Here is a 23,916-nt window from a genome sequence, read left to right on the forward strand (position 1 = left end):
AAATTCTGACCAATAAGAACTCTTCATCATTCTTGCACACTAAAAAGGAACTTGTATTGTTTTTGGTTATTTATATATGTATTTTAATTTTAAAAATTTAAAACATATGAATATTTAAATGATTATGTTTCAAGTTTCTAAGTCTTAAATAATGCTTACGTGCTTGTAGTTATGACTAAATTTATATAATTATAATTTCAAAATTGCATCTTAGTGTTTATGTTTATGAGTTTAGAGTTTGGAGTATGGAGTTTATGATTTATATGTAAGATTTTATGTTATGAGTTTAAGAAACATTGGATTTAAAGAGTACACTTAATATTTGTGGTTAAAGTTTAAATTTAGATTTGAAGTTTATATATTAGTGGATGTATGGTTTATGCTGAAGTTTTAGGGTATAGAGTTTGATAGGAGATTTAAGGTTTATGTGTTTGAAAGTTACATATTAAGATTAAGAAAAAATTGAGTTTACGTTTAAGATTTGAAGTTATAATATGAAAATATTAGAGTTTTAAGTTTGTGTTTAGAGTTTAGGGTTCAAAAACTTGTTTAGAGTTTAGGGATTCAAAAAGCCAAATATAGCGTTTTATTATATTTTGCTATTAAAGATACGCTATCATAGCGTTTTTAAATAAACTACTTTATCATAGCGTTTCCAAATATACAAACGCTATCTAAAATTAAGCGGTATGTCAACCATAGCAGAAAAACAAAAAACGCTATCCTGTACTGCTATCAAAACTCTTTTTTCTTGTAGTGTCGGGACCTGGGCTTTTGTTTAGGGGCATGGAGAAGATAGTACCTTTGATCTCAGTTTCCAGGACATCTCTCTTCAGGTAAGCTTTCTGTAGGTCCGAGCATCTGAAGGAGAGCAAATCTTCCAAAGCATTTAGAGGAACTGGTGAGACAGGAAGATCTGTGTGGCCAAGGATATCCTGGAAATAAGAGACTGAGTGCGCATTTATATCATCGATGGACCCCAGGAACTGGCCAGACTCATCTATCAGATAATGGATGTGGTTGCTATTATTCCTTTGTGCTACTGTTTTATGAAAGAAAGGTGTATTCCTGTCTCCCACATCAGCCCAGCGAACACGCGACCTCTGCCTGAAGAACTTTTGCTCAGCATTGAGTAAGGTGTTAAGGATATCACGCTGACGGTGCTCCTCAGAGGCAGTAACTGGGTCCGGGCAGGTGAGAAGACTTTGCTGCAGGTTCGCTACCCTCACAGACTGCTGCTTTACCCTTCCTGTGATGCCACTAAAGTGCGTTTTATTTAAGTTCCTCAGATCTGTCTTAAGAAGCTTCATTCGTCGGACCAATTTAAACTGCTCAGATCCTTGAACTTCAGCATTTGACCACGCGTCTGAGACAACAGAAGAGTAGTCAGGATGGCCAGTAAGATGGTGATAAAATTTGAAAGGCTTGCGGATACGTCTACTGATTGAGGGAACCCTGAGAAGGCAAGGCGCATGATCAGACTGATCTGGCTGAAGAAAGTCTGCGTATGAATCCGGAAATGAAGCGGCCCACGAGTGGTTGATAAGAGCATGGTCAATTCTTTTGGAGACAGGGTTGGAGCCACTGTTATTCCACCAAGTGAAAGGGAGGCCTTTCGCTTGACATTCGAAGAGCTCAGAGTCCTGCAAAGCTGCAACCATATCATCAATACCTGATGGATCAATAACTGAGAGAGGGTAATCAGAGTGCTGGCTTAGACGAAAGATTTGGTTGAAGTCTCCCAGCACCGACCAAGGAGAGTTAACAACCGGAGTGGAATCATGTATGTAGACCATCTCTTCCCATAAGTTTTTACGCTCGAGTACAGTGTTGAACCCATAAACAAAAGAGACCGTGAAGTTCACATTTTCCGCCATAAGATAAATCCCACAAGTAACAACCTGAGCAGAAGACTTGTAGATGAAGACTCGAACAGACGGGTCCCAAACAACAATTATTCGACCCGAGAGATGATGATCATAGTTGCCGAAAAAGCTCCATCCTATAGGGAGAGCATTATTAATCCGTTGTGAATTTCTTTCCTGAATATGTGTTTCCAAAAAAGCTCCAAGGAGCGGCCTCTGGATATTAATCCAGTTTCTAACCATGGTGTGGCGTCTGGGATCGTTAAGCCCTCTCACATTCCATGCAAAAAATTTCGACATTTATAATTATATAGATTTTGCGACCCTGCGGCCACAGCTCTGGCGGTTAACCAGCAAAAACGGGGCTTCATGCTCATCTGAGCCGTCTGCCTCAGCACTAGGGACCCCCGAGGATGGACCTGACTCATACGAAGAAGTAATCAAGTCGTGCGCAGGTGGGAATTTCTGAATAGAGATATCCGGTGGGACAGTCTTATCAGATGATTCAGGAATGCCATTCTCCCTAACCGGAGTTGTTACAGTGGTGTCCTCTGTATGCTCCTCAGGAGGTATTTCACCATCTTCCAAACCCTGAGAGGATGTGACACCCTTCTTCGCATCACCATCTACCGATCGCTCCTTGTTGTGAGTACCAGCTTTACCTCCTCTCCTACGACGTCCTTGCCTAGACTGTTTCCTCCCCTTATCCTCCTCATTCGTTGGACTAGGAGAACGTCTTCTGCCTTCCGTGTTACTACGAGGCAGGGCACGACACTTGGTGTTGAGATGACCATATTTACCACAAGCATTACACTTTAGTGGGAGCCAAGGGTAAGAAATAGTTATCTCATTTTCTTTCCCATTTGAAAACCCAGAGATCATCTTTGAGGGGAGCTCCCGTGTGAGATCCACACGCACAAATAACTTTGCAACCTGAAAGTTTTCCTTCCGCTCTGTTTCCGGAGCCAAAGACACAGGTTTGCCTACTGCTGTGGCCAGCCGACTCAAACTCTCCTTGTTGAACAGCAAGTAAGGGACTCCCCTTAGCTCTACTGGAACCACCGCACTTGTAATCGGAGCTTCCTCCGGAGTAAAATCATGCGACCATGGAGCAACAAACATCGGGAATCCCGCAATGTTCCAACAAGTCCTGGAGAGGAGGTGCTCCCTTGTCTTAGCAGACGTGACTTTTAATAGATACTCCCCAGCGCCCACCATGTGGACAAAGATTCGCGGCCCTGTCTTAGCCCATACGGCATTAACAACCCCGATTATACGACCCATGGAAGGCCAGTCCCCGTGGAATCTAGCGAAGATGTAATCACGAAACTCCTCCTTAGCTGATTCTATATTTTCATCCGGGATAAGAACGAAAGGTACCCCCGATACGTGTTCAGAGGGTGTTCCTAGCTCTTCCAAAGTCGCAGAGTCCTTGACTAAACTGGCGTAGCTCTTAGTTCCAGAGTACTCCCCTAGGGTAGCAGCCTTCTGCAGGGCTCCATGAGGGATGTCTCTACTAACCACTTCCTGGATTGGAAGGGAAACCTCTATTGTAGCGTCAGGAGTTACCTCCTCCGATACTGTAGGGGTAACGTCAAGCTCACATGGCGTGAGAGGTGATGAATTGCCAAACTCAAGAACAGGAGCTAGCGGTAGTGGTAGGTGACCCAAACTCAGATCTACAGAGACCTCAGGGGTCGACGGCGAAACCTCAGTCGTGGGTGCCACCGAAGCAGCAATTACAGCATCAGCGCTTGAAGCGCCGGCGAGAGACGACTGTTGTAACGACCGGACCGAAGTGGAGGGTTTCAACGCTCCTTGGAGACGGGCCATCTTCGAAGAGCCCCGGAGGAGATTACGAGTTTTTTTCTTCTTTTTCGGAGGCATGTGGATGTTTTTTCTCAGATCCCTTCTCAGCAAAAAGCAGATCTGAATCCGGAGTCCTAAAAAAAAAAATATATGTAGTTGTGTCGTTACTCGGCCAGGGATATTTTGGCCGCTCGACATCGTTACTCTTATATATGTAGGATCGGCTCAACATTTATATGGACTTCTAGGCAAAGAAAATTAAAGTTCTTAATATTTACGTTTACTTAAAATTTTAAATATTGTTTAAAAATTTTATCACTAACATCTTTGTAAAATTTTGTGATGAAAACAAAATTATGTACATGTAAAAATTTGAAGGACTTTTATCAACCAAATTTATTATATTTAAATATTATATAAAATATGCATATATAAAAATATTGGTTTCTTTAACTATTAAGGTATGGAGGACACAAGTTTGGATCCGGAGCAGTCCCACCGTTTGTTCCCATGTTAACTGGCCCTGTTTTTATGCACTCTGATTACCGCACTGAAACCACAATAAACAGTTTTGCATCATATAATCCGTAAGAAATTGAATACTTTGGATGTAAAAACTTTAAAATTTTAACCATTAGACCACAATGTTTCTACAAGTTAAGTTGTTCATATTAAGATTATGAATTAACGCTCCTCCTACGTACCAGTTTTACTTGGGATATTAAGTTCTTGCAGCTAAAATCACATATGGTTTATATTTGAGGTTACATTAAAGACTAAGCTTTTGATGAAGACAAAGAAACTTGAACCATACCTAAATCAAAGTTGGGCCGTCCCTAGATTGAATTATGGGATTTTTGAAATGGAGACTCATACGCAAGAATTGTGTTATTGCTAAAAAATGGTTTTGATTTTTCATATAGAAATCAGTTTTCGTGAATTTTGATATTTTGTCACGTCCACGTTAAGAAGAGTGTTTTTGGTTTCCTCTCCTATTGCCTTGCTAAACTAAGCATATCAGGTCCAAAGTTAGATTGCTTGAAGGGTGGGCAGTTAGAATCAGTTTACTTGGCTGTCACAGTTGAATGGTTCTGCCTAATACATATTATTTTCCAATTACATTTTTAAACATGGCATTTATCATCCATATGCCACACATACTCTTCCGTGTTCTTACGAACTTGTTACTAACTTCTTTATTATTTTTTCTCTATTTTTAGCATTTGTAAGAACTACATTTGACTCAGGTCACTGAATGTCCGATGGTATCTTCAAATTGTAAACCACATCGTGGTGGTTCCAATAGAAGAGAAGCTGCTATGTTGGTATAGGATAGAGATCAGTTTCCCTCTAGTGCAAAATTATTAGTTCCACATGTGGCTTCGCAGATATGAACCTATTGCTTACGGTCTATTTGAATACTCGAGAGAAGATTCATATGTGGACCGCACCTCCCATCTAGGTGTTAGGTCTGATTTTTTAATAGATCTGGGTTTAGCCATCTTTAAACTGTTGAACATAATCGATCTCTTTTTTAAGTTACATGTATTAGTATCCCACACCGGGTAGTAATATGATCATTGGGCAATATATATGTGTAGGAGCAATCCTGCACTCTTGAGTTGTTTTTGGGTGTGAGTTAGACTCATCACTAATATGGTATCAGTCCATGGTGTTTGGTCGAGTATATGGTTTTCCATTTTCCATATAAAAAGTTTCCTACCTGTATAGCTACTACAAGTGGTCCATATTGCTGTGATATTTTTACGATGTAGAGTTTGGACTGTTTGCATTGGACCGTTTATCGAGGGGGCCTATTAGTGTCTCACATTGGATATTAATAACATCAATCATGCTAATATCTTATATATTAAAACAGAAGTCATAAATTTTTCATGTGTGATTTTTTAATTTGGACCACCACTTAGAAATTTTATTAAATATATTTTATTAAGACTAATAATACATATAATCTTTAAAATACTTTAATCATAATATCTTTTGATATCTTTTTATTTTAAATATAAATATTTTTATTTTAAAATTCTAACAAATCTGTTTTAAAAGATTTTTACAAGATCTTCATTTTCGAAATTATATTTAAATATTTTCACTAATTTTGAAATTAGTTTGAAATATTATTATACATTAATATATCCAGTTATCGTTTATAAAATGAAAAATAAAAAATTCTATAATATTTTATCTATTATATAATCATAATCAAACATATTAAAAAAAAAATATTATATTGAGCTAAATATAATAAAATTATATTAAATTTATAAATTTATATATTTTGTATATTTTATTTTCTTAAGTATAAAATATTTATGTTCAAAAATAAAATCTAATATGTTGGTAAGATAAGTTAACATTAGCAAACTATATAATACATGTATAAAAATTAACATGTATTTCTTTAATGTTAATAATATAAAATCTTTGTAACTACTTTAATCATAATATATTTTCATTTTCATTTTAAATATAATATATATTTTTCTATTATATTTTAAAAATTCTAATAAATCTAGCTAAAAATATTTTAACAATAGCTTAATGTATTTTAAGTTATTGTTTATAAAATGAAAAATAAATAAATTATTATACTAAAATAAATATGATAAAATTAAATTCAATTGAAACATTTATAAATTTTATTTTCATAAATATAAACTATTTATTTTAAAAACGTAATATGACGATAGAACGGCTTAAAATTAACAAACTATATTATACATGTCTAAAAATTAATATATCTTAGACTTTTGTATATACAATAATATATTATCTAAAATGAATAAGCATAAAAATATTGGTAAAAAGAAATCCAGCTTTGAAAGACGGATCAGAATTTAGCATAAATTAAATACAAAATAACTTTTAAATATATTCTCTCATGAATATATTAATTTGCTTAATAACTAAATGCAGATAAAGTAAGATAAATATATAATAAGAAGTGACAAATACATACATTTTTAAACAATTGATTAATTATAACATGTAAATTATAAAGTTATTCTATTTGAAATAGTTATATAAATATTTAAGTATATGATTAACGTTAAAAATATATACCACTTATGTTCTAAAACAATAATTTATGTATAGAAAACTGAAAACAAACATCCGCGCAACTTAACTATTATAAACGTCATTAACAAGGATAGAGAGTAAAACATAGCCTGAAAGTGCTCTTTATTTAGTCATTTGTATATACTAGATCTTTTCTCAGATACAATAATTTTCACCATTTTAATTTATATTATATTTGAAAGTAGTTTTATATAATATTTGATCAGAAATACTATAGTATCTCTAACATAATAATAAAGTAGCTTGGGGTATTTTTTAATTGCGATTTCTTTAACATGGTGAGCTCTGTGTTTCGTACATTAGTTTAATTTTGCAAACTTTTCCTGGTTCTTCTAATAATGTTAAGGGGAAATTCTAATTTTACCATATAATTGATACTATTTTAAAATATCTTTAAAGAATAATTTTCCATAAATACCTTAAATTTGTAATAGAAACCTAAACTAACCCTCATAATCATTTTTAAATATGTAAGAATTATTTATGGACGTTTACCCAATTACAACCTTTAAATAATAAACCCCAAAATTTTTTCATTAAATCTTAAACTCAAATGTTAGGATAGTTTTGATTAAATGCATTTTTGGAAAATTATATCTAATTTGTGGTATTATAAGCAATTTCTCTATAATGTAATTGGAACTGTTGAAGTATAATCGTGTTGTTGGTATTAAAGCAAACAATATATCTTTTTTTCAATAAATTAAAATATCATACATGATAATTTAATATTTTTGTATTTAAATTTGTATGCTTTATAATTATCTAAAACTTTCACTTCTTCGTCCCATATAAATAGCTATATGATAGTGGAAATGCAAAAAAAACTGTTTTAGATGAAATTGTTGTTTTCTTTTTTAAAGTGAAATTGTTGTTTGTTTTTAACATAAAAATTAAAATTGGGTTGAGAATCCAGCATGATCATGTTATTAGAGTGTTTTGTTCATGCTAATTCTAAATAAAATTTAATTACTTGACAGTGTAAGATAGTTATACTCTTAATGATTTAAAATGAAATAGGTGTATAATAAAATGAAAAAATATATTGGAAAATATATTTAAAATTATAATGCATGTAAATATTTCCTAACAATTCATTCTTTATAACTATCCCTTTGTATTTTTCAGTTTTAAGTTTTTCCATAGACGCATAAACAGAAACCTCAATTTAGTTTTGTTATAAATAATGTTCACAAAAATTAGTAGTGCTATTAGCTATCTTAGATTAATGTTGAAATATTAAAGATGAAGGTAGATTTAATCTTCTTTTTTTTTGAAACACAGGCAGATTTAATCATTATTAGGCATTTAGAAAGTTTTTTTTGTACAACTAACCAAATTAGCTGTTTATGTATGAATAATTTTCTGTAAATTTTAAACTTATTATTATGAGATTTTGAGTCTGACTGTATGGTATAATTAGAATAAAGTGAAAAAGGTGAAAAATCTTTTCAGCTTCAGCTGGTTTACTCTCATTCTTCATGTTTACTCTAAAAATAAAAATAAAGTAGAGTAAAATTTATCTCACCTTGGATGAAGTGGAAAAGTTAACGCCAACGGTATTGTTTTGTTTCATCCTATTTTCATTTTTCTTTTCCACCTTTTTACTCTATTGATTAACCAATCACATTCTTTATATATGTTTTGTTATGAACAAATAATATTTACAACTTAACTATTTTATAAATTAAAAAGGTGTGATTGTTTTGGGTTGACTTTTGTAAGTACTTATGACTGCTTCATTTTCCTTTTTTCTTGAATACCGTAAGGTTTGGAATATATCTCATCAGCCACTCATAATAGAGACTTCTAACACAATGGCTATAAATCATTTTCAGTTGAGTTAAAAATTATTTTGACACAACTTTACTGTTCCTTTCGTTTCAGGTGATTTACTAATCATGATGTTTTATATATGTTTTTGTTATTTAACATCAGACGATGTTTTCATGTATCTAAATAACTTTACATTACTAAAAATGGTGTAACTAATTATAATTTTAATATTTACATTTTTAATTGGTGAAATATATCTAAATTATATTTTAATATTACTTTCTAAAATAGTAGATTTTTTAATATATGTTCACCGATGTAAAACATCATCTAATATTAAACAAAGAGACTATATGTTAAAGGTAAAAAATATAATATACGAACACATATCATTTTATTTGAGCAAATTTTGAAAATAGTTATTTTAAATAGAATTTGGAAGGTTTTGCAATTTTGGTAAATGACAAATCATAACAATTCAAAAAAGATGTGTTGATATTTATTTATTACAAATCTATATTTATATATTCATTTATTTTGTTTGTCTATTATTTTATTTGTATGTCAAAGAATTTATGTTAAGAACATTGCATGCAGTGTTATAAATGTTTAATTCTATAATTTTATGTAAGCTTATATTCTAAAGTTTTTTTTCTAAAAAACAATATGAAATTGAATTTCTAAATATGATGTTTGAAAAGTCTTAAAGTTATGTTTTCTGATTTCAGGATCCATTACCTTTTTCTCTAAATAATGAAAAAAAGAACAGTACGCAACACTGGCTTGTCCACATAACTTTTGAACCTTTGACAAATCGATATTAAAATACATGTTTAATATAAAATATTAACAGAATTTGCCGGTAGATTTGGATGGACATGAGAAATATGACTCATTTGTAAACCAGAACCAAAACCTTATTAACACCAAACGTGTTAAAAAGAGACGTGCGTCTCAAGAAAAGAAGCAGACCATCAATATCTGGTGCTCCTTAACCTCCTCCACCACTCACGCTACACCCTCTCCAAAAGTTTCTTCACTTTGCTCAATAATCAATATCATTTTCGTTTCCCTTAGTCTCTTTCCATGATTCTTCTTTCATGTCTCAAACATCTATTTCAGCCTCCTTAGCTCCGTTTAGGGATTCAAGTTAGCTTCTACTTTACCATTGTTTTTTTTTTCTATCGTTAGAAAATTCCTTGAAATTTTAATTTATGATTTTAAAATTGACAAATAGTTTTGGTTGAAAATGTACTCATGGTTAAAAACATATTTATGAAATATATATGATGTAATTGTTTAAAATATTTGGTTTAATTGTTAATAAAATTAAGTTTATTTTTATAATTTGTGTCAAAATTTTGTGTTAAAATAACAATAATTTTTATCCACCAGTGATTCAGAATTTATTGTTACATGTAATACCACATTGGTTTTCCATTGTTATATGAAAGAAAACAATACCTGCAGGGCTAAGCTCAATCCGCCATTAGCTTTTTGATCAAAGTACAGTAACTGCACAAGCAGACGCACACACACGTTAGTTGTTAATACTTAGGCGATGGGAAGAGACTCTGGCGAGCTGACCTTGAATTTACTTTTGCTACATGATTCTACTCTGCAGACCAATCCTGAAATTATTTCCACTTCTGTTATTGTGACAGCATAAAAGTGTGCACATTGCTTTTCAACCTGTAAGAACATAAGACTTATATGGAGTCAAACACACACACAATTGTGATCATAGCCAGACATCAGGTCAGTTACAAAAGCTTCACCTTTTTAGTTACAGTTTGTCCAAGTAGAAGAGGATCAACAGAAACTCTGCCATTAAGAGCCTCCTCCAAAATAGTTGCAGATACAAATATTTTCATCGGCACACCAAGTTTGCTAATTCACAAGACACACTCATTTATATAAAGAACGGCTACAGAGAATAAACAAAAGTCCACATATAAAAGATAAAACCAACCTAAACAAAGCTGCAAAGACAGTATTCACAGCTCCTAAGCTTGAGAGATCCAGCTCCAGCTCTTGGCCTTCTGCTTCAATAGCAAAATCGCTAGATTTTTAAGAAGCAACAAAGTTAGTCTTATTAGTGAAAATTATTTTAGTTGGGATTTCATGTGATCACAAAATAAAAAATCATTTTCATACTTTATAGAAAATGCTGATAACTTCGGCTGATATCAAACGTCCTCGTTCTTATCCCATTGCAATAACACAGTATCATCATCCTCATCATCACTGTCTTCTTCTCCCTCAGCTAATATCACATCAGGCCTCACACACTCTCTATCCAACAAACCCCCTACGACTTTCACATCCCACCGTCTTCGCCATTATCGTGCACATCTTAATTCCCGTATCTGAAATCCTTTCAATCGCGGTTTGTTCTCTATCCTTCTCCAAAAGCCTGAGTTTTTCCTCAGCTTATTCTTTTCACCGTCTCATTCGTTTGCTTCATTCCTGGAGCAATCGCCAGATCCAACGGAAGACGGAGGACACTTGTGGATCCAAGGAGGGGATGAGAACGGTTCCGGTGATACAATCGAGGGTAGTTATGGCTCCGATTGTTGATGCTAGCTCGATCGTACAGACCAAACTAAACGGAATGGCTGAAGATCCACCTACTACAATGGCAGAAACAGAGAGGCGTTCAAAAGGATGATTCTGAAGGGATGAATCCTCACCTTTTTATAGATAGAGATACACCATCTTGGAAGAGAGATAAGAATTGAATGAGTGATTGAAACGGTAAAACCTATTGATTGATAAGAATTGGGATCGTGGTATAATTGAGGTTGCAAGAAGTCGAAGTGGAGAAGACGAAGTACGGAGAAATCAATAGAAATTGCCAGACTTTAGGTAACTTAGGTTACTCAAGTGGACTCGTTTTTGGCCATGGGAAGAAGGCCAGCGTAGTTGATAATGATGTGTTAAATAACTTCTTCCTCATTGGCTAATTTATTTATCCGACATGGACAGCTTTAAAGTGGAGTATATCTCTCTTTTGGTATAGGTTAGATGTCTGGGAATTTTCGAAATAACGGGGGAGGGGTAGTTCTTATTTTTTCATTAAAAACGACAGTTACCCGTATTCAACTAAATAACAGCGATAGTTCTGTTGACAAAAAAAAAAAAGCGATAGTTCTTATGTAGGTTGGCAATAATAGTCTAATACTCTAATCCAATTAAAAATACAAAATAATTGTCGCAGACACCGAAAACGATAGAGATAAGCATTGACTCCCCACAAATGGAGTCATGCTATGCTGCCTTTCGCTATCACCACCAATACCAAAACAATCCCGAAGATTACTCCACGTGTTACAAGCATTCAGTTTTCAACGACTCAGATCTTGAGACTGCTTCAAGGATACTATACACCTATTACAGACTAGCATACCCTTCATACTAACACAGTAACACGAAACAAACTAACCAAAACAAGACTTGAAAACAAATTACATTGCACACCCACGAAATCTGTTTCCTTCCAAAACAAGACGGTCTCTTAACTCTTTATTATCTAACACTGAAAAATTCGGATTATTTTGATAAAATTAGAAACACTAGGGTCCTTTTCAAAAATATGAAAAATACAGGGGTCCATTTGTTTTCTTCTGAAATTTTCTCCGCTGCGAGATCTCTACTATTATACGATGGTGTCCCTATCCTAATGGTTGTAGAAAGCTTCTGACCGAAAAAAAGACAGCGTCTTTGGTTTCATTTGGAGCCGTCGGAGGATAAAGTCAGAACCTTTATCACTGTGAGCTTGCCGGAGAAGATGGCGAGTGTGCCGGAGATAAAGATAGTGAGGAGCGAGAGCTTAGGGCATCGAAGTGAGGTGTCGAGCCCGGAAGCTAAGCTAGGGATGCGCGTGGAAGATCTCTGGGATGAGCAGAAGCCTCAGCTCAGCCCTGACGAGAAGCTCAACGCCTGCTTCGAGAGCATCCCTGTCTCTGCTTTCCCTCTCTCCTCTGACTCACAAGGTAACAAGATTCCATGCGAATATGGAGATTTTTGGTTGTGAAGTTTTGAGATGTGATCATGCCTTATTGATGGGTGGGTCCCGTGATCTCTTTGTTGTCTTGATTGAAATTCAAGGTATAGAAATATGAGTGTGGAATCAATTCCGGTTTACTTCAGATACTTGTGTGTGTCAGTTCGGTTTAGGTGTTATTTAGATGCCTCTCTGGTTTTAGATAATTAGATGCAGTTGTTCTCACAGTTTAACAGATGTTGATTCAGTTCTGGTGTCTCTTGTTGTGGTTTTTATCTGTGTAGAAGACATCGAGATAAGATCAGACACAAGTTTGGCTGAAGCTGTGGAGACACTATCGAAACTCAAGGTCTTGAGCGCTCCTGTTGTAGATGTTGACGCTCCTGAAGACGCCAGCTGGATTGATCGCTACATCGGTATTGTGGAGTTTCCAGGCATTGTAGTCTGGCTCTTGCATCAGGTCACATTCTTCCTTCCAACCTTCTCTTTTGAACTACCTAGCGAGTCAACTAATGTTCATGTCTTTGCTTGACTTTTCTAATTTGGAAATAAAATAACAGCTGGACCCAACATCTCCAAGGAGCCCTGCCGTTGCAGGTTCAAATGGAACTTCTCATGATTTCTCCGCCCATATCCTGGATAACGGAGATGATTCAGCTGTAACTTCTGGAAACTTCTTTGAGGTCCTTACTTCTTCAGAGCTATACAAGAACACCAAGGTAAATCTTCTATCTTTATTAATAAACCCACAAGCTTAACACTTTCCATAGATTTCTTTTGTCCTGAAATGCTATGGATATTATTCTTTATGACAGGTTCGAGATATCTCTGGAACATTCAGATGGGCACCCTTCCTTGCTCTGCAGAAAGAGAACTCCTTTTTAACCATGTTGCTGCTTCTTTCCAAGTACAAAATGAAGAGCATCCCTGTGGTTGATTTAGGAGAAGCAAAGATCGAAAACATAATCACACAGTCAGGAGTTATCCATATGCTGGCAGAATGTGTGGGGCTTCACTGGTTTGAGGATTGGGGAGTCAAAACTCTCTCTGAAGTCGGTCTTCCCATTATGTCAAAAGATCATATCATTAAGGTCATCTTGTAATCTTTACTTATAACTTTTCACTGAGTTCTTATTATTTCTAACACCATTTCTGTTTTCAGATTTATGAGGATGAACCAGTTCTTCAGGCGTTCAAGCTGATGAGGAGAAAGAGAATCGCAGGCATACCCGTTGTTGAAAGAAAAAGTGAGAAGCCAGTAGGCAACATTAGCCTTAGAGATGTTCACTTTCTCCTAACTGCCCCAGAGATCTACCATGACTACAGGTTTTGATACTTATTACATTTTCCGGTGGCATTGGTCAATCTTCAATGCTTTCTCTTGATCTTGTTTCAGGTCAATCACAACGAAGAACTTCTTAGTAGCGGTTAGAGAGCATCTGGAGAAGCGTGGGGATACATCAGCACCTATTCTGAGTGGTGTCATTGCTTGCACTAAGAACCATACGCTAAAGGAACTGATTTTGATGCTAGACGCTGAGAAGATCCATAGACTATATGTGGTGGATGATTCAGGTAACCTCGAAGGACTCATCACTCTCAGAGACATCATCGCAAGACTTGTGTATGAGCCACCTGGCTATTTTGGGGATTTCTTTGACGGTGTTATACCTCTACCTCAAAACTACAGAGTCTAACAAATGGTCTCTTTCTTTGTGTTAGTTTGTCTTTGCTTCTCTGTCTGTTTGTGCCAAAGGTCTTGAATTTTGTCTTATAAACGTTCAAACAGAGACAATAAAAGAGGAAAGAGCTAATCTTTGAGTGAATATTTGGTACCTGGTCAGAGTAAGAATAAATACACTTTGATGTGGCCATGGCTACGAGCTTTATGCAGGTAACGTCTGAGACATGTAATCTCTTTTCCACAAAATAGATTTACCAGACTGCAACACGAAAACCAGTATGAAACAAGTCCATGTGACTGTGATGATCTACCTGCATCGAGTTGGCTTGTCTTAACAGATCACTCACGGTTTCGATGTTTGATATAAAAACAGCCGGTAAGCTGAAGCCATTAACAGTATAATTACATTAGTAGAGTGCCTTATTAAGATGATAAGATCCAAATTTGACAAATCAAGCTGAGCTGTTTGAAGTACATAAACCTGTATAATAATCTTGGTACACTGAATGCAAGTGAACATTGTCACATAAAAAGCTTCTGCCAAAGATTTGAGGAACACAAACAAACTTGAATAAACCATCCGGATACACACAAATATTTTTCAATCTCTTTGCAGGTGAGTGAGTATTTGGTTTTCTATAGCAAATAGATAAGTATTCAACTATATAGTTGTTTGTTAATTGTTGCACAGAGCGTTCAAAAAGTTTTGATCCTTTTTAGCTCAAGCAAGGAAACAATGTTCAAAGAGACTACTAACCTGTCGAGCCGCAGATGGATGGTTTGTGTGTAGTATAGCACTGACTTCAAACGTGCCAAACATATCTAGAAAAAATAAAAAAGAAACAGAAACATCATAACTAAGCAATGAAGCGAAACGGATAAGGATTTATAACATCTATACTTTGCATAATTTGAGGGTGTCAGTGGGAATTGAATTTATAATGAGTCGGATTTTCAAGTGTAGTGTTGGTTTATAGATTTTCATATTCTCATTAGAATCTAGTGTTATTAGTTTGATGATTCTGTTATTCTATACAAAATCGTTCGTTATTCAAAAAGTTTAGATTTTAATGATTTTACAAATCTATTAAAGTAAGTGTTATTGGAAGTTGAATTCTTAACATTTTGAGCACAAAATAAGATTTTGAGAATACTACATGTTTTCCTTAAATTCTTAGAATCATTCCGTTACTTTATTTTCATAGATTTTCACAATATACAAAATTCTCTATAGTTCTTTCTAAATTTAACAAATCTTACAACTTTTAAAATCAACAAGCTCTATATAAATCTAAGTCCCACTAACACTGCTTGAGATTTTAGTTTTGTCTTTTAATTACGAGTTTGCGGGGGGAATGTTCTTCTAATCAACTGAACAAATGTAGCAGAGAGTAAAATTTATGCGCGTCCGGTTCAGATTGGCAAGGCCTGTTCGTTTACGTGTCGCGCGACCTACGACCTGCGACTAAGATTACGTTTGTTTACGTGTCGCGCGATCTGCGATTTGCGACCTGTGACTAAACCTGCGACCTGCGACTAAAACTATGTTCGTTTATGTGTCGCGCGACCTGCGATCTGCGACCTGCGACCAGTCGCGCGATCAAATTTTTCTTAATTTTTAGTCGCTGTTTTTTCGGGCGACTTGAATGGGAACCCGCGACTGGTCATGCGATCAGTCGCGCGACATCAAAACGAACAACAACCTGCGATATGCGACATGCGACTCGCAGGTCGCTGTTCGTTTTGCTGTCGTGTAACATGCGACCTGCGACCTGCGATAAGTCGCAGGTCGCATGTCACAGGTTGCAGGTCGCGGGTCGCGCGATAGGTAAATCAGTCGCGCGACATCAAAATGAACAACAACCTGCAACTTGCGACTGGTCGCTGCAACTTGCGACATGCGACCAATCGCAGGTCGCATGTTACGCGACAGCAAAACGAACAACAACCTGCGACCTGCGATAAGTCGTAGGTCACATGTCGCGCGATAGGTAAACGAACAGGGCCTAGATCTATTGGTCCACATAAATTTTCAGTTCACTTTTTGTTATAGTAGGGGTTATTGGTTGTTGTATTTTAATGGATTTGAAAATCCGAACTAAATCTAGTGTTATTGGTTCTATGATTTTCAAATATGTATTAAAATCATGTGTTATTGGTTTAATGATTCATAAATTCTGTATCAAATTAAGTGTTATTCAATCGTACGAATTTACTAATATATTTGATTTTATAATAGATTTGAATGAATTTGTTTGGATTTTTTAGTTAAAAATACAAAGACTCAAATCCGAGGGAAAACCTCCGGATTTACATATTTTACTTGGATTTATAAATACTATATGGATTTCTAAATCAATCAAAATATATAAACCAATAACACCTTAATCTGTTCTAATTTATAATCCAAAAACACTATGGGCCTATATGTCCCCAATTTCTTAAGTGAACTTTCATTTTCTATGGTTTGTTTTGTATAAGCTCTTTTTTAGGGGTTTGGCAAAATCATTGCCGTAAAGGTTATAGGTTATAGTTTTTAGATTTCTAAAGCAGATTCAAACTAATAATAAATAAATGAATCTATACATATACTTCATATGTTACTTTAGGTATTTATATAAAAAAAACCACATTGAATTTTAACAAGTTTTGAGTCCAAGAGTAATCGGAGCATCTCTAATGTAAAACTCTATTTTTTCCTTTAAAATAGAGTAAAAGTGAATATAGAGTAAAAATGTTTCAGCCCTACTCCATTTCTAACTCTATAATGAAGTGATGAACAAACAAAAACTCTATTATAGAGTGAAATATAAAGTTGAATTGAAACATTTTTTACTATATATTCATTTTTACTTCATTTTAGTGATGCATTTAAAAGCAACGGTCAAGAATCTTATTTTTAAGTAAAAGAGATCTAGACTAGTGAACCTAGAAACATGGATAAATGAAAGAAAATAAACTTAGACAAAGTGTTTAAGTTCATTGAAAAACAGGTTAGCAAACTATTGGCTAATATAATACACCATTTTAAGTTAAATACATTTTGGATTTCGTGATCTTTGATTTTCACATTCCATCACTTTTATATGTTTTCTTTCGAAAAGATATTGCACCTAAGTTACGTTTAAACACAATAAATGAGTTCAGGAAAATATCTAAATAAAAAAGTAATGTCTATAATTATTGCTTGTAATATAGTATTAGAAGCAAAAGTTATATCATACATGAGAAATAAAAAAACAGGCTATTAACCAAAAACACAGAGGATACACTTTTTATATTCTAAATAAAACATGGAGTACCATTTATGAGAAGAATTTAAATGACTAAAATATTCCTACTTAGTATTGTAGTAAGTTTGTTAGCTTTTAGAACCCAATAACCCACGTGCAACTCCAATTATTACAAAACCCACATCCTCATTTTCATATCTTTATATAAAACGGATATATGCTTATTAGCTTATATATAATCGCAAAGTTACTAGTTATAATAACATTTGAAATGAGAACGATGATGAAAAAGTGAAAAGGGTTTCTCATAAAAGCCTCTCATGCCTCAATAACGTGATCCGTTGTATTCCATCTTCTCTGTCTTTTCTTCGACAGAGATTTTCTCTACAGCTAATAACTAGTCTTTTAATAGCTTCTACCTCTGTTTTGCCGAACTAAGATCTTCTTCTATGGTTCGCCTTATTTTTTAATAACTCTATAATAAAATTGTGATATATTCTAATAGTATTTTATTTTAGAGTGAAAAATAAAATGATGAACAAAAAACAACAACTTATTCTATAAATAGAGTAAACCTATTTTTGTTTTATTGTCATCGACTTATATACAGACTCATACTGACTCTGTGAACTAAACCGGAAGATCTTGATCCATGTGAACGACGAAAGACGATTGCTTCCAGACAATGCGTGCTAGGCCATCCGCCTTTGTATTTTGCGTCCTTGGTACATAGATAATCTCTGAATGGAGAAAACTTTCTTTCAGGGCCTTTAAATCTTCTAAATTGTTTACAAAATCTGGTCATTCTTCTGATTCTGAAACCATCTTCACCAATTGAGAGCAATCTTTTGCAAATGTAACCTGAAATTGACGTAAGTTTCTCATGCATTCCATTGCCCAGAGTAGTGCTTCCATCTCCGCATGAAGAGGAGAAAGACTAGCCCAGACATTCCTCGCCCCTAACAGCCCATCAAATCCTTCTAGAGTACTAAACCAACCCTGTTCGGAGAAAATATCATTCTCTTTCCAGGAACATTCTGTGAAACATCATCTTCCTGGAATTGACGGTAAATTCGTAACCTCTATGTGTCGTACATTCCTCTGTTCGTTCAATATCTGTGCCTCAGCCCAAAGTGTTGACTCTGTTTCTGCCAAATTTAGCGTGTCTCTAGGATCAAAATCCAGATTACTAAAAACTTTATTATTCCTTCATTTCCAAATATACCATAGTATTCATGCAAACTGATGATCATCCATCTGCGGGAAAACTCTCGAGAAGAGATGATCCATGTTAGTGAAGAGAGAGCTTGTTGGAAAAATAGCTGGATTTGATGGTATCTTTGAGAGAGCCCAAACTTGAAGTGTTGGGGGACATTCAAAAAACACATGGTTTATTGATTCCTCATCAGCTCCACACCGTGCACAACGTATATCCTCATGTATCCCCCGTGCTTGCAGATTCTTCTTGACTGCTATACACCCCGTGACCAATTGCCATAGAAAATGTTTGATCTTTGGTGGGCATCGTATCTTCCAACAGAATGCCTTCAATACATCCACCGTGGGTCCAAACATTAATGGTGGTTTGTCTCTGTCTGGGTAAACCCGTTCTACCTGATATCTTGATTTCACCGTATATTTTCCATTGTTTGTGAACTGCCATCCATCCCTATCTACCATCTGAGTTCTGCTCAGTGGTATACTTTCTATAATTTTCACATCTTGTGGGTCCACCAAAGTCCGAAGTGCCTGTGAATTCCAAGTTTGCGAAGTAGAATCAATGAGAGAATCCACTGTGAGGTCTGGATAATAGTTGTGTTGATTTTTATTAGTGGTCTCGGGCGAGTGGTTGGGAGCCATGGATCGTTCCATACAGATATAGATGATCCTCATCCCACCCGTTTGATTAGTCTTTTGCTTACCAGAGATCTAGCAGATATGATACCCCGCCACCATATGACGGAGAATACGAACGAATCGGTTCCAGGGGTGAGGCATTCCTGTAATACCGACATTTGAAAACTCGAGCAAATAATGTGTTTGGCTTCTCTATCAGACGCCATAATTGTTTACCAAGCATAGATGTATTGAAATCAATGATGTCTTTGAACCCCAAACCTCCTTCATCCTTATTTACACATACTTTGTCCAATGATTTCTAGTGTATGCCTCTTGTGCTTCCCCTTGGACTCCACCAGAATTGTGCTACTGCGGTCGTCAATTTTTTTGCAGTTGCCTTAGGTAAACGATAGCAAGACATCACATGATTTGGTAATGCCGTAACCACGGATTTAATAATCACTTCCTTTTCTCCTTTTGTGAAAAACCTAAAAATCTAACCGTTGACTCTATTATTTAGCCGGTTCTGCACAAAACTAAAAACTTGTATCTTGGAGCCTCCAAGATTTTCTGGTAAACCTAGGTAAGATCCCATTTCTCCAATATTCTGGATACCCAAAATATCTCGTAACTCTTGTCTGGCCGATTCTTCAATCTTGTGCCCAAATTGAATCAAAGACTTATCAAAATTTATGAGTTGACCCGAAACTACCTCATACTCCTTTATGATCCTGAGAATGATATGACATTCTTCTCTTTGAGCTTTACAAAAGAAAAGGCTATCGTCCGCAAATAGAAAATGAGATATCGATGGAAAGGCTCTGGCTACCTTCATTCCCGTTAATTGTTTCTCTCTCTCCGCCTTCTTAATATTTGCAATTAAAGCTTCAGTATAGATAATAAATAAATAAGGAGACAAAGGATCCCCTTGACGTAAACCCCTATGTAGAATAATGAGACCACGTGGTTGACCATTTAGTAAAACCCAATATTGAACTGATGATATACATTCTATCATTAGTCTACTCCAATGAAGATCAAAACCCATCTTTTGTAGTAAAGCCTTGATAAAATCTCATTCCACCCTATCATACGCTTTGCTCATGTCCGTTTTAATTGCCATATACTTTCCTTGACATGCTTTATTTGTCCGTAAACCATGAAACATTTCCTAAGCTATAAGAATATTATCAGAAATCAACTTTTCTGGCACAAATGCCGATTGAGTTTCTGATATGAGAGAGGGAGACATAATTTCAATCGTTGACACAAAACCTTTGAAATAATTTTATACCCTACGTTACATAAACTGATTAGCCTCAGCTCTGTCATCCGTGTAGGCCTCTCCGTCTTTGAAATCATACATATATTGGTAATATTTAACCTTGAATCCATTTCTCCGGAATCCAAAAAAATAATTCACCATTTCTACCAAATCCTCCTTAATAATATGCCAAGAATGTTGAAAAAATATAGCTGTCATGTCGTCCGGTCCTGGCGCCTTCTCTGGGTGCATCATAAAGAAAGCCTCTCTAACCCCATCCTCAGTTGCTATCCTTAACAATCGTTGATTCATCTGAGGAGTGATACCCAGTGTTACTTCTGTGAGGAAACTATCAAATTCTGATGGTGAAGTGGTACTAAACAAGTCTTCAAAATAGTCTACTGCCACTTTTTCCACCCCATTATCCTATGTAATCCAATTTCCTGCAGCATCATATAACTCGACTATCCTATTACGAAACCGTCTTTGGTTGGTTAAAGCGTGATAGAATTTTGTGTTAAGATCCCTAGATGAATATCACATATTCCTACTTTTCTGATGCCAGTAATCCTCTTCATCCTTATATGCATCTTGTAGCTTCCTAGATACCTCCAGAATATCCTCCTGAGATTTAGTGTTATCTGTTTGTACCTCTTCGAGACCTTTTTCTAACTCATTTATTTTTTCCTTTCCATAAGGTGGATTATTTTTCCGCCATTTAGCAATTTCGTGACGACAATTCATAATTTTTTCCACTATACCATTTTCCCTTCCTCCACTACAATCTAACCAGCCCATTGTAATTGATTCCACAAGACCCGCTTGTCCAATCTATCTCTTATCAAAACGAAATTGTCCTTTCCTCCTGACAACTTTATCCTCCAAGTGAGCCACTACTGGGCGATGGTCAGATGCCACCATCTCTAAATATTATGTATAAGAACATGGAAATAAAGTGTGCCACTCCTCGTTTGCTAAAGCACGATCTAGACGACATCTGATCATCACTTCCCCTTTTCCTTTTCTTCTTCTCCCTTGCCATGACATTTTATTTCCCCGAGCCGGAAACTCCAATAGTCCACTATTTCTTATCATATTATTAAAGGGCATAAATAGAGAAGTTTTACTCTATTATAGAGTGAAAAATAAAGCACGTTTGAACATTTTTACTCTAAACTCTATTTTAGAGTGAAAAATAGAGTGAGGTTGAAAATGATATTTTTTCTTTGTAATTTCCACTAAAATAGTGTAATTCTATTATTAAGTAAATTTTACTCCAACGGTTGATTCTGTAATAGAGTTAGAGTTAACCATTTGAGCAAAACTTACTCTATAATAGAGATATATTTTTAGTGGAAATTATAGAGCAAAAATATATTCGGATCGGAGATGCCCTAACTTCTATTATTTTCTCATTAATGTCAAAGTGCTCCAGTTTAATTTTTAATAAACAAAGTTTAAAGTTGGAACTTATGAGTAATTAGCAGGGTCCAATGACAATAGTCAAATGAAAGTTTTGTCAGAACCTCCAAAATATTTGGAAGTTATATATGTAAATATAAACTCTAACTTATGAAAATTATTACTAAATTATTACTAAATGTTTAAAATTTCTAAAATCTCAAACCCGGCCTTAATGAATTATGTCACTGATGTTTTAAACTAACCGTAAAAACAACGGTGATGGTTGTATATCTACGCATGTTCTATTACCTTAAACATAACATAACCGCAAACGTAAACAAAAGATGGTACTAGTATAATTTAGAAAAGCATTGATTTGATGATATCGATAACTGTGTTACCAGTCATATTTAACTACTTGTCTGAACATAATATAGTCTGCATGAAACTCAGGACAAAAAATATTTAAAATTTTGGTGGTAAATGTAGGCATACACACATACACTTACGAGTGATGATAGATGAAAATAATAGGGGTTATATTGGAAAAATTTACAATCATTGTCATTATAAATTTTATACGATTAACTCAAATTCTGAATTCTTCTGTTAATATATATGTGAAGAAAATAACAGAAGTTAATATATATATACATGTGATAATGGTAAGCATACGTTAAAAATAGACCAAATCCGCCTAACAAAAAACTAAATGACATAATTAAAATATATAAACAATGAATATATATATATATCAATTGGTTTTAAATTGGAAACTCATAATTAACCATTTATAAATTAGATTATTTTCTTATTTTTAGATGTGCATATTTTAAAGTTTTTATACCTTGTTAGATTCAGATTAATTATAGGATTCCAACTTAAAATTAATTGACAAAAAATTGATTGGTCTTAATCTTTTATATATTAGTGTTGGTTCCTTTAAATTCTCCATGAGATACAATATCCCTAATAAAATCAAAATCCTTTTGTCTTATCAATCGAGATAATCAATGGAACCACACTGGGCGACAAATTTACATAACTAACTGTGGTCGTTTGTTAGAGGATTATCGAGATATTCAGGCTATAATCTCGCTTACCAAATAACCCAAATTCAAAGATATACAACGGATGTAAATGATAACTATAAATTTGATGAAATGTTGAGTGAATATAGTAAATTTTATATTGGTTATGTGGATTAGTGAAAATTATATAATTGGTTGAACTTTTGTAGATTATTTTAAGACATTTAGCTAGTTGACAATTACAATAAAAACAAAATTCTATTTATTACAGTTATGGTTTATGTCATTATAAGTTTGATTAAATTTAATGCTTTTACTAAGTTTTGACAATAATTTAACGCATTGCTTAGCCGTTTACTAATTAAATTGTCGAAACATTTTTAATAGTTCCTTCAACCCAATTTTTTACTTTTTTATTATTATTATTATGAATCCAATCAATCCATCACTAATTTTCTAAACAAATTAACTTCTTATAACTACTCTCTCCGTTTCAAAATAATGTATACTAGTTGATGATCCGTGCAGACTAACATATATATACTTAAATTTTTTATTTCTAATATTTATTTTTATGAAAAAATAAAATTATTAAATTAATTAGATAAAAAAATTAATATTAATATTGATAACCAATGTATTAAATTATGTTCTTTTGTTTCAAATTTTTATTTATCGTTGTAGATTCTGGATCAAAATCTTTTTTATAGTAGTAATCAAATTATTATACTTATAGAATGAAAAGAAATTTAGTGGCACTGAAAAAATTATAAACGGTCACAGCCAATAAAACATTAGTAAAATAATAATAACCAACAAACGTTATATATTCTCTATAATATATATTTTAAAAACAGACAGACAAAATTATTGTATTTGTCAAAATTTCAATAACATTTAATG

General features: G+C 34.3%; 2 protein-coding genes and 1 long non-coding RNA gene across 4 annotated transcripts; 1 reads left to right on the forward strand and 2 right to left on the reverse strand.

Annotated features, from left to right (window-relative positions):
• Positions 1 to 719: 719 nt before the first annotated feature.
• Positions 720 to 2,165, reverse strand: LOC125591974. The gene has a single exon (XM_048766924.1). It carries the CDS (start codon positions 2,163 to 2,165, stop codon positions 720 to 722), a length of 1,446 nt encoding a protein of 481 aa, XP_048622881.1.
• A 4,541-nt stretch (positions 2,166 to 6,706) lies between these two features.
• Positions 6,707 to 12,081, reverse strand: LOC125591403. The gene is made up of 4 exons (XR_007327397.1): positions 10,710 to 12,081; positions 10,525 to 10,614; positions 10,331 to 10,442; positions 6,707 to 10,244 (listed from the first exon to the last, which is right to left on the reverse strand). It is a non-coding gene; the product is annotated as an uncharacterized LOC125591403 (long non-coding RNA).
• A 94-nt stretch (positions 12,082 to 12,175) lies between these two features.
• Positions 12,176 to 14,386, forward strand: LOC106428668 (SNF1-related protein kinase regulatory subunit gamma-1). Of its 2 annotated transcripts, none has more exons than XM_013869414.3 (6): positions 12,176 to 12,547; positions 12,843 to 13,018; positions 13,119 to 13,277; positions 13,374 to 13,649; positions 13,721 to 13,884; positions 13,955 to 14,386. In XM_013869414.3, exons 1-6 carry the CDS (start codon positions 12,343 to 12,345, stop codon positions 14,253 to 14,255), a joined length of 1,281 nt encoding a protein of 426 aa, XP_013724868.1. In that variant the 5' UTR covers positions 12,176 to 12,342; the 3' UTR covers positions 14,256 to 14,386. The 2 variants fall into 2 exon arrangements, with proteins under 2 accessions (XP_013724868.1, XP_013724869.1); XM_013869415.3 differs by having other exon boundaries at positions 12,213 to 12,547; positions 12,846 to 13,018.
• Positions 14,387 to 23,916: the final 9,530 nt, after the last annotated feature.

Source organism: Brassica napus, chromosome C8, assembly GCF_020379485.1.
Source record: "Brassica napus cultivar Da-Ae chromosome C8, Da-Ae, whole genome shotgun sequence".
NCBI classification, from domain to species: domain Eukaryota; kingdom Viridiplantae; phylum Streptophyta; class Magnoliopsida; order Brassicales; family Brassicaceae; genus Brassica; species Brassica napus.

What these genes read in the sequence shown, in the direction of transcription:
- LOC125591974 (XM_048766924.1), bottom strand. Translation starts at nt 2,165, where the DNA reads ATGTCGAAATTTTTTGCATGGAATGTGAGAGGGCTTAACGATCCCAGA.
- LOC106428668 (XM_013869414.3), top strand. Translation starts at nt 12,343, where the DNA reads ATGGCGAGTGTGCCGGAGATAAAGATAGTGAGGAGCGAGAGCTTAGGG. An exon ending in TCTCTCCTCTGACTCACAAG is followed by an intron (nt 12,548 to 12,842) that starts GTAACAAGATTC and finishes TTATCTGTGTAG; the next exon opens with AAGACATCGAGATAAGATCA. An exon ending in GAGATCTACCATGACTACAG is followed by an intron (nt 13,885 to 13,954) that starts GTTTTGATACTT and finishes ATCTTGTTTCAG; the next exon opens with GTCAATCACAACGAAGAACT.